This window comes from Pocillopora damicornis, chromosome 3 (assembly GCF_964200805.1).
Source record: "Pocillopora damicornis chromosome 3, jaPocDami1.2, whole genome shotgun sequence".
Lineage (NCBI taxonomy): Eukaryota > Metazoa > Cnidaria > Anthozoa > Scleractinia > Pocilloporidae > Pocillopora > Pocillopora damicornis.
The window spans coordinates 12,377,411-12,389,319 of record NC_142672.1 but is presented as its reverse complement, the minus strand read 5'-3'; the positions used below and the strand labels follow the sequence as shown (position 1 = coordinate 12,389,319).

At 41.1% G+C, this 11,909-nt stretch overlaps 1 protein-coding gene and 4 pseudogenes across 1 annotated transcript; all 5 read left to right on the top strand.

The window, feature by feature from the left end:
- Positions 1-2,937: 2,937 nt before the first annotated feature.
- LOC149048266 (uncharacterized) lies at positions 2,938-3,721 on the top strand (annotated as a pseudogene).
- LOC149048265 (uncharacterized) lies at positions 3,720-4,842 on the top strand (annotated as a pseudogene).
- Positions 4,843-5,060: 218 nt separating this feature from the next.
- Positions 5,061-6,915, top strand: LOC149048264 (uncharacterized; annotated as a pseudogene).
- Positions 6,916-7,867: 952 nt separating this feature from the next.
- On the top strand, positions 7,868-8,925 carry LOC149048263 (uncharacterized; annotated as a pseudogene).
- Positions 8,926-9,593: 668 nt separating this feature from the next.
- Positions 9,594-11,909, top strand: LOC149048262 (uncharacterized). Its single transcript, XM_089199434.1, has 3 exons — positions 9,594-10,027; positions 10,071-10,484; positions 10,604-11,909. The coding sequence occupies exons 1-3, from the start codon at positions 9,594-9,596 to the stop codon at positions 11,829-11,831; spliced, it is 2,076 nt and encodes a 691-aa protein (XP_089055560.1). The 3' UTR covers positions 11,832-11,909.

Here is an 11,909-nt window from a genome sequence, read left to right as displayed (position 1 = left end):
GTGGTCATAAGATAGCTACGACCAGCGGTAGCTTTATGAAGTAAACGTATAAATTACCTTGTGGACATGAGTAAGCGCATATTTTAAGTTTCACAAAGATACCTTGGTCCGTTTTCTGCGTACATTTGTGAATATAGTGAAACTTATTGTAACGGATGTAACTCAACCATCGAAACGGAAATTTGTCATTTTTAGGTATGTATGTCTTATAAACTGATTCCCCTCTACAAACAGGAATTGTGTTTCCTTTAATATCTCCCGACCGACAACTAAAGGCGTGCAGTACGTCACGCACCGTGGAGACGGTGCCTTCGACAATTAAGGATTCTACCCAATTCTGTATTTATGATGTTTTTCATAAAAACACGACAGAGCAATAGCATGTTAATAAGCAACATTCTCGCATGACGAATAACCCATACAAATTGGATTAAACTTTAAAAATATCCGGATAAGTTTACAGCACTACAGCACACAATGCATGTGCGACTTACATCAATTGCCATGTCATACCTATTTTTTTTGTTTTTTTGTTAACGATGTTACATAGGTGTCTGTTTAATCCTTGGAAATAGAACTTATCAATCTTAAGTCTCAGTAACCTGGCCTTCTAGCCTACGTGTAGCCGTACCCTCCCCGCAAGATGGTGAACAGGATGCTTTCATGGTCAACTTTCAGACAACAGCGATCTACGACGAGGTTTTTTAAGAGAAGTTTGCGCGACTTTTAGAACAGAGAACTTTTAGGGATCGAGAAATTTTTTCGACGACATTTCAAGAAGAACAGCAGAAAGCCATAGATATGGTTTTCGAAGGTAACAATGTCTCCGTTTCGTTACCAACTGGCTATGGAAAATCTGTAATATATCAAGCAGCGCAAGTTATCGGTCGCCTCTCTTCTCTGGAAACTGGTCACTATGTTTATAGAGCCACCCGTTAAAGCTCTCACAAGACACCAGCTGCATTATCTCAATGGACTTGGGCCAGGAGTATTATCTGCCTTCAACTTTCGGTCTCTCTGCGAACAGTGTTGCGAATCTATTAGATTAAAGCTAGTTGTTTCTGCAGCGATTCTTTCGACACAGAAAAGATTCGCTCTTTCTTTACACTTGTAGTATAACTATCACTTAGAGAAATCTGTAAACCTTGAGATTCTGCGGTCAATGATCCAACCTTTTTCGACAACCATGGCTCGGTTTACAATTGCAAGCATAACTCGCGTGGACGTTTAAATCTAGTTTCGTAAGTGCGATGCTAATCGAACATCGTCCTCTTCTTACTCTAAACCAAAAATCCCTCATAATCTTTTTCTATGTCCTTGAACTAAAGTACATATATAAATGTGGATGCTGAATTTCAATTTTACCCGAAAAATGGGAAATTAATTCACTCCAGTAATTTTGTTTATCTCGATTACCTATCATGTTAGCACGTACCACTTCGCAAAAGATATTATCCAGTTACATAATTTTGTATAGGTTAGAGTGACGTCACAGAACACGATTAGTGTCAGGTCGTAGACGTTCCGTTCACGTAGGCTAACTGGTGTCCCAAGCTCGAGCCCTGAAAACATTCCTCTTTACTTCAGGGATGAGAGAAGAAAATTCATGCTATGAAAACGGGGGGAGGGGATCCTTGTGCTTGTCACTGGGTGGGGGAGAGGGTCCTTGTGTTCTTCTCTGTGACAGGAAGCGGACGCACATGTTCCATTCTCGTTCAATATACTATACGCGTGCTAGCCGATCTGTGGACCAAGGACGAGTCTAACTTTTAAAGGTATGTGTTCATATACGCTTTTTAATCACGGGGAGTATATATTTACATTTATCAAAATAGAAGGAGTAGTGTAAAAACCCACTTGAAACTGTTCCAGTTTGATCTCAACGTTTCGGCCTTCGACCTTTTTCAGTTGGAACTCTTTCAGTAAAATCAAACAAGCAAAATTTAAAAAGCTAAAAATCCAGTATTAAAGTTTGAAGAGTCCTGTGAAGTTACACCACGTATAGAAATTTTTAAAAAAGTTATGTAATAATTTTACACAATATAATAAAGGAATAGGTAATAAGTGAATGGAATAGAACAAAACGGCGCAAACAACGAAAGCAAGGGATATTGTCGCATATTGTTACATATATAAGTAAGTATTATTACAAATGCGATTTTAAGATCTATATTCGCGTCTTTAATGATCACCAGCAAAAAGCGAAGACAGCCCCTGAATAAAAAAGAGTGTTCCCTCTCACTGATAGCGTTTTTTTCCATCACTGCTTTTCCACTGCATCCAATGTTTCAAGTGCTACTCCTCCTCTGGCACTTACCACCCCTTTAACTTCACCAGTTGCCCCAACAAGTAAAGAAAAGTTCTGTTTTGTTTCTTTGTCGAGTTTACGCCCCAATTTTCCTAGTATACTATTGTTCACAATTGAATTACCTACATGGCTGGCATTCCTAATAAACCAGTTTGCAACTGTATACGTGGATTATACCCTTATAGTGGTACGTCCCTTAAGTATCGAGGAAGTTGTAGTTAGGAGATCGACGGAGATAGATCAGAGTTTTTATCACACAAGATTGTTCCAGTTACGTAACGTTGCAGTTTCCCTAAGCCTGTAAAGACAGGATCAGCCTTAAGTTCCAGCTTATTGTAGTTAGTTTCCTTTTCTTTTCGACTTTGCTTGTTTTGTAATTAGTCTCAGCCCATTTTTTGATCTTGTTCATTACAATTTCCCTTTTTTAGTTTTCACCGCATGTGTAAGATAGCATTAGACGTTGTTGAATCAACTTGTGTTGTCGATTCCTACACTGTGGTTGACACTCCCCGAACTCCAATGCTCAACACCCCGTGTCCACTGCATTGGGTACGTGACAGTGAAAAGTCTGAGGATATCAACGTGTGGAGGTAAGCCCAGAGCTATCAAGGATGACAGAGCTATCAAGGATGACGAGCTCAGAAAAAGAATTGTTGAACGTATGCGTAGCTAGGAGCGAAAGGCCGACGAAACCAACGCGAAAGGCCCCACAAAACGCCATAGAGGCTAAACGGAGACAAATTTTCAAATCCCCAAATCACATAAAAGGCTCCTTGTTATGCAATCAGTAGAAGAGCTGAGTGATGACAGCCATGTAGAGATCACAGCGTGCGATCTTACGGTCGCTTCTGAGGATTTCGGAAGACTGTTGCATGAATTAATTGGCCTGTACGAACAAGAACCTTACGGCGATTACCTATCTAGAAGAGGCTCAGCTCAAAGGAGAAAACGAGACCTTAAACCGAGCCCTTTTACTTTTAGACAGTTTAAAGAATAGAGTTACTAGACAATCCAATAAATTGTTGGAGACAAGATCTGTGCGTTCTCGTCATTCATCGCGTTATTCATCAGCCTTTAAAACTAGCAGCTATTGCTGGACTGCAAGCGCTAGCCGACGCGAAAGCGGCAAGAGAAAGAACTCAATTTACACGGTTGATAGCAGAAAAGGAACTTGACCACAGGACACGCGAAGCAGAAACGCAGAAAAACAGGCAACAGGAAATGGTGCTGTTTGAAAGGGAAATAGCGATTGTAGGAGTAGACAAAAAGGCCGCGATGGCGAACGCCAAGCTTAAAGTTTTCGAAATAGTTCTTCTGGAAGAACTAGGCAAGGATTTCGAGTAATCTGAGTTAGAAATCCCCAAAATTAAAGCGGAGGTACCTGGATCCGCCACAGCAACAATTTGCAAATGAGGAATATACAGTACAACAAAGTACAGCCCTCAATCGGCAACCACTTATCCCTTCAACACCTAACCAACTAACTGACTCTCTTACCACCGTAAACGATCAAATAGTCGCGGGCCTTGCCAGACAAAATCTTCGTAAATGTCAACCTGACATATGCTCTGGAGACTCTACACTCTTCCATCCCTGGAAAACCGCTTTCAAAGCCATCCTAATGGACACCGACGTCTCCCCAACTCAGGAGATTAGCTATTTGAGGTGTTTTTCTTACGGATCGCCGCAACGCTTGATCGATAATTACCGGAGGCAGCAAATGCGCGACCCCGCTGCGTTACTAAAGGAATTGTGGGAGGAACTAGGAAGGCGTTTTGGGGAGCGTGGCTATAATCAGTAACACATTGCTAGAGCGGCTAAGTAACACGACGACGCTCAGCGAACAAGAAAACGACAATTTACAACAGTTCGCGGATCTTTGCGCAGATATTGAGAGCCAGGTAACTTATCTTCCCGGACTTAAGTGCCTCAATTTCCCAAATGCTATCCAACCAATAGGCGAGAAATTACCGCACTTTATCCGCGCCAAATAAGAGAAGGAAATCGCCTAATCCGATAGCAATGGCGGAGCGTTTCCCCCTTTCTCTACATTCTCCAAAATGCTCCAGGAGCAGGCAAAAATCAAGAACGATCCAAACGTTCTAGCTGGTAAAGCAGCGATCACTGCCCAAGTTTCCTAGCTAAAGCCACGCAGAGAAAAGAGAACGCTTAAAACGGAGACTCGGGCCGTAGCTGGAAGGGATAGCGTTAGAAAAGAGAAGAGAGAAGACTCCCAAAAGAGCGACACCAGGAAAAAACCTTGTCCTTATCACCAAAGAGAGGGGCACGACCTGCACGAGTGTAAAACGCTCGCAGCGAAATCCGTAGAGGTACGCACGGAGCGGATCAAAGACACGCATCAATGCTTTCGCTTTTTCAGCCCTAACCACATCGCAGGCCGGCGTAACACGCCTCTACAGTGCACTATCTGTGGGAAAAAGCGCCACAGCATCCAATGTTTCAACTGCTGCTCCTCCTCTGGCATTTACCACCCCTTTAACTTCACCAGTTGCCTCAACATCCTCAAATATTAGCTGTACAACGCTGATCAGTGAAACACCTCTCACCACTGTCATTTCTTCCCTAAGCTTAACTCCACTGCAAGGCAACTCCTGTGTAGACTGCGTGCACAAGAAAAAAGTGAGAATTTTACAAAAACAAGATAGGTTGAAGACCGCAGTGAAGGAAAAGAAAAAGGAAATTATTCTCTTGTACCTCCGCATCATGTAGAGAATCGTTGTTCACATTCAACATGCTTTACTACATTATTATGCTATTGTGAATTACTCAAACATACATGTTGAAAGGATTTGTCAGTCATGAAGACAATAACTTTTGAATTCCATCTGATGGCTTGCATTAAACAGAAGGCGGCTGAAACAGAAACTGAGAAATCTGACAAAGTATGAAGAAGATAAAAATGTGGCTTGGGGTAGGGATGGCAGGTGTGATTCCATGGGGCACTCTACCAAATATGGAGTGTACATAATGTTTTGTACTACAACCGTGAAGGTTATCGAATGAAATAAGTTCAAGTGAGTTTTGTATGAATATTGGTTAACAGTATATACCACACAGATGAATAGTGCTTTTCATGTGCACTGATTGGCTAGTTGGAAGTGACTAGAAAATACTATTAACCTCCTTGCTGCTGAAGAGACAAACTCGCCTGTCAACAATATAATTTCCAACCATTTCTTGATTTATTGACAGAAATAAAATAATTTCTTCGGTTTCTGGGTTTTTCTGTAGTATATACCAAAACAGTTATGATATGGGTTCACTGAAATGGAATGATCCGAATGATAAAAATAATAATAATATTTATAATAATAATATTTATAATAATAATAATAATAATAATGATGATGATAACAATAACCCACGATTTGTATGGTATTACCTAGTGGTTTGATAAGCTTTTACGTTCTTGTTTGTTTCAGTCGAATGAAACTGCACGCAGTCAACAGAGTGAACTGGAAGGTGTAAAGAGGTTTTTTCTTTTTGCAGCATTTTGGTTTGTCAATCGGTATTTTTGTGTTTGATAGGCACAGAGACATCGCAAGATGGATTAGAGAGAACTGTGTCAACACCACGCACTATTTTGATATATAGGTTGTGGCAAGATCACAAGCAAAAAAGTTGTTGGCTTTGAGTTGAATGAAAGGGTGTGGAGTTGTGAATTAAGGGAATAAGAAAGCATCTCTACTGGTTTGCAACCTTAACAAAGGCTGGGTTACAACTCTTCATACCCCTTAGGCACATTACTTAATCCACTGTTCTCAACAAACTAGACTTTTGACTAGTTTTTTCTATATTTACCTTAAACAGGAACTGAAGCATTTGACAAACTGAAACTGCTGTTGACCAAGAAAATATTACTGAATGACATAAAGAAACTTTCACCAGATGCCCAGACGAGTTGCCTTGAAGGCTTCCATGTGACCTTGAACTACTAGCATCCTAAAATGACTTGTTTTACTTGGCTGGGGACTCTCAGCAGGTATGCATATCTTACAGATTAATTTTGGTAGTATAGTTATGCTTTTTCTTTTTTGATCGATCATTTTTTTAATCCTTTAGGTTGATAATGTAGATTGGCCACCATAGAGAGATCTAAAGCTTTCTTAGCTTTAAAACCACTTTACTGAGGCCAATCTTCAAAATCAACTTAGTTGATAAAAATAAATTATTTTGTGATACTCCTCTAGAAATACAACACCAGTTTCATTGTAAACTTACCCCCTTTATTTCTGAGGGAGTCACATGTAAAAATGGCATGTTCATGTCTCTGACTTAATCAAATAGTTTATCTATGTGTTGGTGTTTCTTTCCTTTAAATGATTTCCAGTCATTTTTGTGTATGAATGTATAAAATGGACATGAATTTGCTCATCTCTATAAGTTTTTTTAAAAGGCACATACTTGCAAGTTTTTGTTTCAACGAGAACCTACAGAGGGAAAAACAAAGGGAATTTGATGGAAAAGAATACATTCGAATCACTTACCCAAAATTTGAAATGGGAGAGGAAGTTGTGCGAGAGGTGGCAGGCCCACCTACCTATAGTAAGAATAAATATTACAACAGTGAATTAAGTCTTATTTAAAAGAAAACAACATGATTAATTTTGGAATACTTTGCTTTACTTGTCATATTCTCTGTTAAAACCCTGACACTCTTTTGCAGAGCATTATTTCTAGTTTGGCATACCCTGAACCTTAACTATTTACATACCTATATGTATATTATATATATATATATATATATATATATATATATATATATATATATATATATAACTAACTGCAGACAGTACTGTTTCGGCCTTCTGGGCCTCATCAGTGCAGTGCTGATGCTAGGATGGAGGTAAGGCTATATAGCCACCCCAAGTGATCTCACATATGTGGTATCATCTAAGCCATGCCAGAGTGCTCAAACTAGAAAAACTAGTGAGCATGCAAGAAAATGAAGAAAACAGCACTGCATCCATCTGGTTAGTTTATAGCTTTATGAATCCATTCATTTCAACCATACAAAGTTAACATGAAATGAATACAATATTACAATGAAGTTTTAGTAAGTATGAATTATTTTATTTTCACCACCTGTCTGTGGGGGGCACCTCATTTATCTACAGGTGGTATCCTACTCTAAGTTTGATATGCCTGCAGATGGGCTTTGTTGTGAAATGTGAATTTTTTATTCCCAACTCAAGACGGGGGAGAATGAAGCATATTTGTATTCAATCTGAATTAAACACTATTTGTCATAGGCCATATAAAATAACACACCAACACTGTAACTGTAACGATGCACTCACATACTACATAAGTATTGTTCTATCTCGTCACCACTGCCCCAGGGATCCCATGAGATTGCCTAGCGCATGTGCAACATCAGTGCCTTTTTGCGCGCGATATCAGTTTAGCCGTGTTTCTCTCTCCGGTGAGAAAGACGATTATATTTGGAAGTTTCTTGGAGGTTTTTTCGTTTCCAAAGTTCTAAAACGACACGACAAGTATCAGAAGACATAGCTCTGTCAGGGGAATCTAGCAAGGTGGACTTAGCCAGGGAGACAACCAAGCGGGACAACGATCGAGGAACGACCGGGGTCAACATGGCGGCGGTCCTGCAAGGTCTTCAGACGACGCTAGCACACCTCGCCAAGAACTCGGAACTGCAAACAGAAGCCATTCAGAATTTGAAGGAGGAGTTTCTTCTCTGCTCTGGCGACGAAGATACTGAAGATACATCTGCGATGGATGATAGTACGAGTGATAATGCGCTAGATATAGCGGCCACTCTCAACAATGTGCTCGACTCTGTGAAGAGCCCTGAATCAGGGTCTCAGAGCGCATTGGTAGACAGCCTGACCCAGGCGTTTACCACATCTAAAGTCACATCCCCTGCAATTGAAGGCAAAATTGCTGAATTAATCAATAATATGCTTATCGGGGGATTATCGGCCGAAATGGTCAAGGAAAGAGTGGAGAAACATCCACCGCCAGAAAACTGCAAATTCCTGGCCGTGACAATGGTGAACGAAGAAATCTGAGACTTGTTGCCTAGAAAAAGCCGAACTGTGGATTTGGCTTTCCGGCGGGTTCAGGAACCCTTGTTACAAGGAATATCTGCCCTGACCAAATTGGCGGGCAAATTGGTGAAAGACATCAATGATGGCAAAACGCCAGACACTCGGCATGTGCTAGATCATGTGATGGATAGTGTCGCAATGCTGGGAAACACAAATTGGAAGCTTAACATGAAGCGAAGAGAATTGATTAAGCCTGAGCTTAATCCCCCATACACACGTTTATGTAAAGAGGATATAACTTTATCCACAAAATTGTTTGGAGACGATCTAGCCAAACACTTGAAAGATATGTCAGAAGCCAAAAAAGCAGGGCAGCAGATGCAAAAGCCTTATCCCAACAGCTCCAACCGGTGTGCAGTGCACTCTCAAAAAAGGAATTTTAGCAGATTCAAGCCTTATCATTATGACCGGACACGAGGTTCTGGCAATAAATCAACCAACCGCCAGCCTTTTTTGGGGCAAGGCCGCCCATCAGCATCGTTCCGGAAAAAGCACCCAGCCAGCATCAACAACAAAAATTAGTACCATCCAGTTGTGAGAAGGTAGGAAAACATGACAGTTTCTATAACACTTGCTTGGAGAAATATCGCAGGATGGTTAATAATTTTAGAGCAGGCCAGCTAAGGGAACATGTGTCTGCTTGGGAGTCACTGACTAGTGAACCCTTTATACTTGATGCAATAAAGCATTACCACATTGAGTTTGAGTCTGAGGTTCCATATCAAGCACAGACACCTAGACATATCTATTCTTCCCTCTCTGACAAAGAGGTAATTGATGGGGAGATATCTAAACTACTTTTAAAAGGGGTTATTGAGAGAACATGCCACACAGGGAACGGATTTGTATCCAATGTGTTTGTGAGACCCAAAAAGGATGGCACCTACCGCATGATTCTTAATTTGAGATCTCTTAATGAATTTGTGGACTACCAGCATTTTAAAATGGACAATATTCTTACTGCACTCAAACTCATGCGGCCAAAATGCTTTATGGCATCAGTAGACCTTAAGGATGCCTACTATTCTGTCCCAATAGCGTCAGAAGACAGGACATTTCTTAAGTTTGAGTGGGAAGGAAATTATTATCAATGCACTTGTCTACCAAATGGCTTGGCATGTGCCCCTAGGCTGTTCACTAAAATCCTTAAACCCATTTATGCTCACTAACACTCTGTGGGCCATGTCAGTATGGGGCATATTGACGATTCATTTCTTGTGGGATGTACTCGCAGTGCCTGCGAACAAAACATCCAAGACACAGTCGAATGTTTTGATAGTCTTGGGGTTGTTATTCACCCAGAAAAATCGGTGTTGATCCCTACTCAGGAACTTGAATTCTTGGGGTTTTTACTCAATAGCATTTCTATGACTATTCGACTTTCCGCCTTGAAAGCTGCCCATGTTAAGTCAGCCTGTGAGAATCTATTGTTGAAGACTAAAGTTACTATTAGAGAATTGGCTCATGTAATAGGCTTACTGGTGTCAAGGCTTCCTGGTGTGCAGTTTGGACGTCTCCACTGTAGACAGCTGGAGAAGGACAAATCATGGGCTTTGCAGCTTTGCAAAGGGAATTATGATGGGCCAGTAACACTTTCAAATGATTCTCGATTTGAATTGGAGTGGTGGGTACACAATATTACTACATCATTTATGCCCATCTCTCAGGACAAGTCTGACTTTGTCCTTACAACTGATGCCTCAAAAATTGGCTGGGGAGCTTTGTGAGGTGATAACAAAACTGGAGGTTGTTGGGATTTGGATGAACAGCAATATCACATTAACTATAGAGTCCAAAGCTGTCCTGTTAGGACTTAAGTCACTATGCAGTGAGACGCAAAACAAACATATTCGCATTCAGTCGGATAACACCACGACAGTGGCCTACCTCAATGCCATGGGTGGAATTAAATCTCTTAACTGTAATGACATGGCTGTCCAAATCTGGGAATGGTGCTCTCTGAGGAATATTTGGATTAGCGCTTCCCACATTCCTGGCAGTAAAAATGTCGAGGGAGATAAAGAGTCTGGGAAGATTAATGACTCCACAGAATGGTCACTCTCTATGACAGTTTACAATAGGTTTGCCCAACTTTGGGACCCTTTCCAAGTAGACCTATTTGCTTCCAGGCTTAATTTTAAGGTCCCAGATTATGTGTCATGGAGACCAGATCCTGGCACCATTTTTATTAATGCCTTTTTCATGAGCTGGGGTCCTTATTATTTCTATGCGTTTCCACCTTTCAGTTTGATAACACTTTGTCTTCAAAAGATAGAGGAGGACCAATCTTCAGGAGTGCTTCTTGTCCCCTTGTGGCCCACACAACCGTGGTTCCCAGTGCTTCTACGGTCATTGGTGGACCACCCTCGCTTTCTACCGCAACCCAGAAACCTACTGACTCAACCTCACAGCACAACTCCTCATCCATTGGGAAAGACCCTAAAACTGTTGGCATGTCAAGTCTCCGGCAAAGCATCCTCAAGAGAAACATTTCAGATGCAGCTACATCAATTATCATGCAGTCCTGGCCTGTTAACACCCATAAGCAGTACCAACCATATGTCGCACAGTGGCTCGAATTTTGTAGCGGACGGCAAAGTAATCCATATGATCCCCCTATAGGAACTGTGTTGGATTTTTTAGTGGTCCTGCATGAAAAGGGTCTGAAATACTCTACTCTGAACACAGTAAGAAGTGCCATTTCAGCAGTTGTTTTACCTACCAAGAATCACACTATTTGTACTCACCCTCTGGTGCCAAGATTCATGAGAGGAATTTACAAGTGTAACCCACCGACACCTAGATACCAAACCACCTGGAATGTCCAGACAGTGCTTACGTACTTATCATCTCAGGACTCTGTGGAGAAGTTGGATCTGAAATCCTTGACACTTAAACTACTCATGCTTATTGCTTTAGTGTCCGCTCAAAGAGGACAAAGTATACATATGCCAGACACTGCTTGTATGAAAGTGACTGAATCATCTTATGAGTTTCCATTACCAGAGCATGTCAAACAAAGCAAGCCTAGTTTTAAGATGCCATCAGCAATACTTAACGCGTACCCCATCAACAAAGCTTTGTGTGTGAAAAGTCATTTAACAGAATACCTTAGGCGGACAAAATCTCTCCGAGGAGCTGAAACGAAACTTTTCATAAGTTTTGTTAACCCACATAAACGGGTCTCGAGGGACACGATCTCTAGATGGATTCGGAAAACCATGCAAAGTGCAGGCATAGATATCTCAATGTTCAAACCCCACAGCACTCGAATGGCTGCGACATCTAAGGCTGAAGGTGCATCCATCCCTCTTCAAGAAATTTTGCGAACTGCAGGCTGGTCCTCATCTGGGACATTTGATCGGTTCTATGACAAGCCCCTCATGGAGGAAAGTACCTTTGCATCAGCAGTACTGAACAATGATTAAAGGTTTCGTTCAACCTTAGTGAGACATAATTTGTACACTGTGCGTGTTTACGGTTGTTAGTTTGTATATACAGACGAA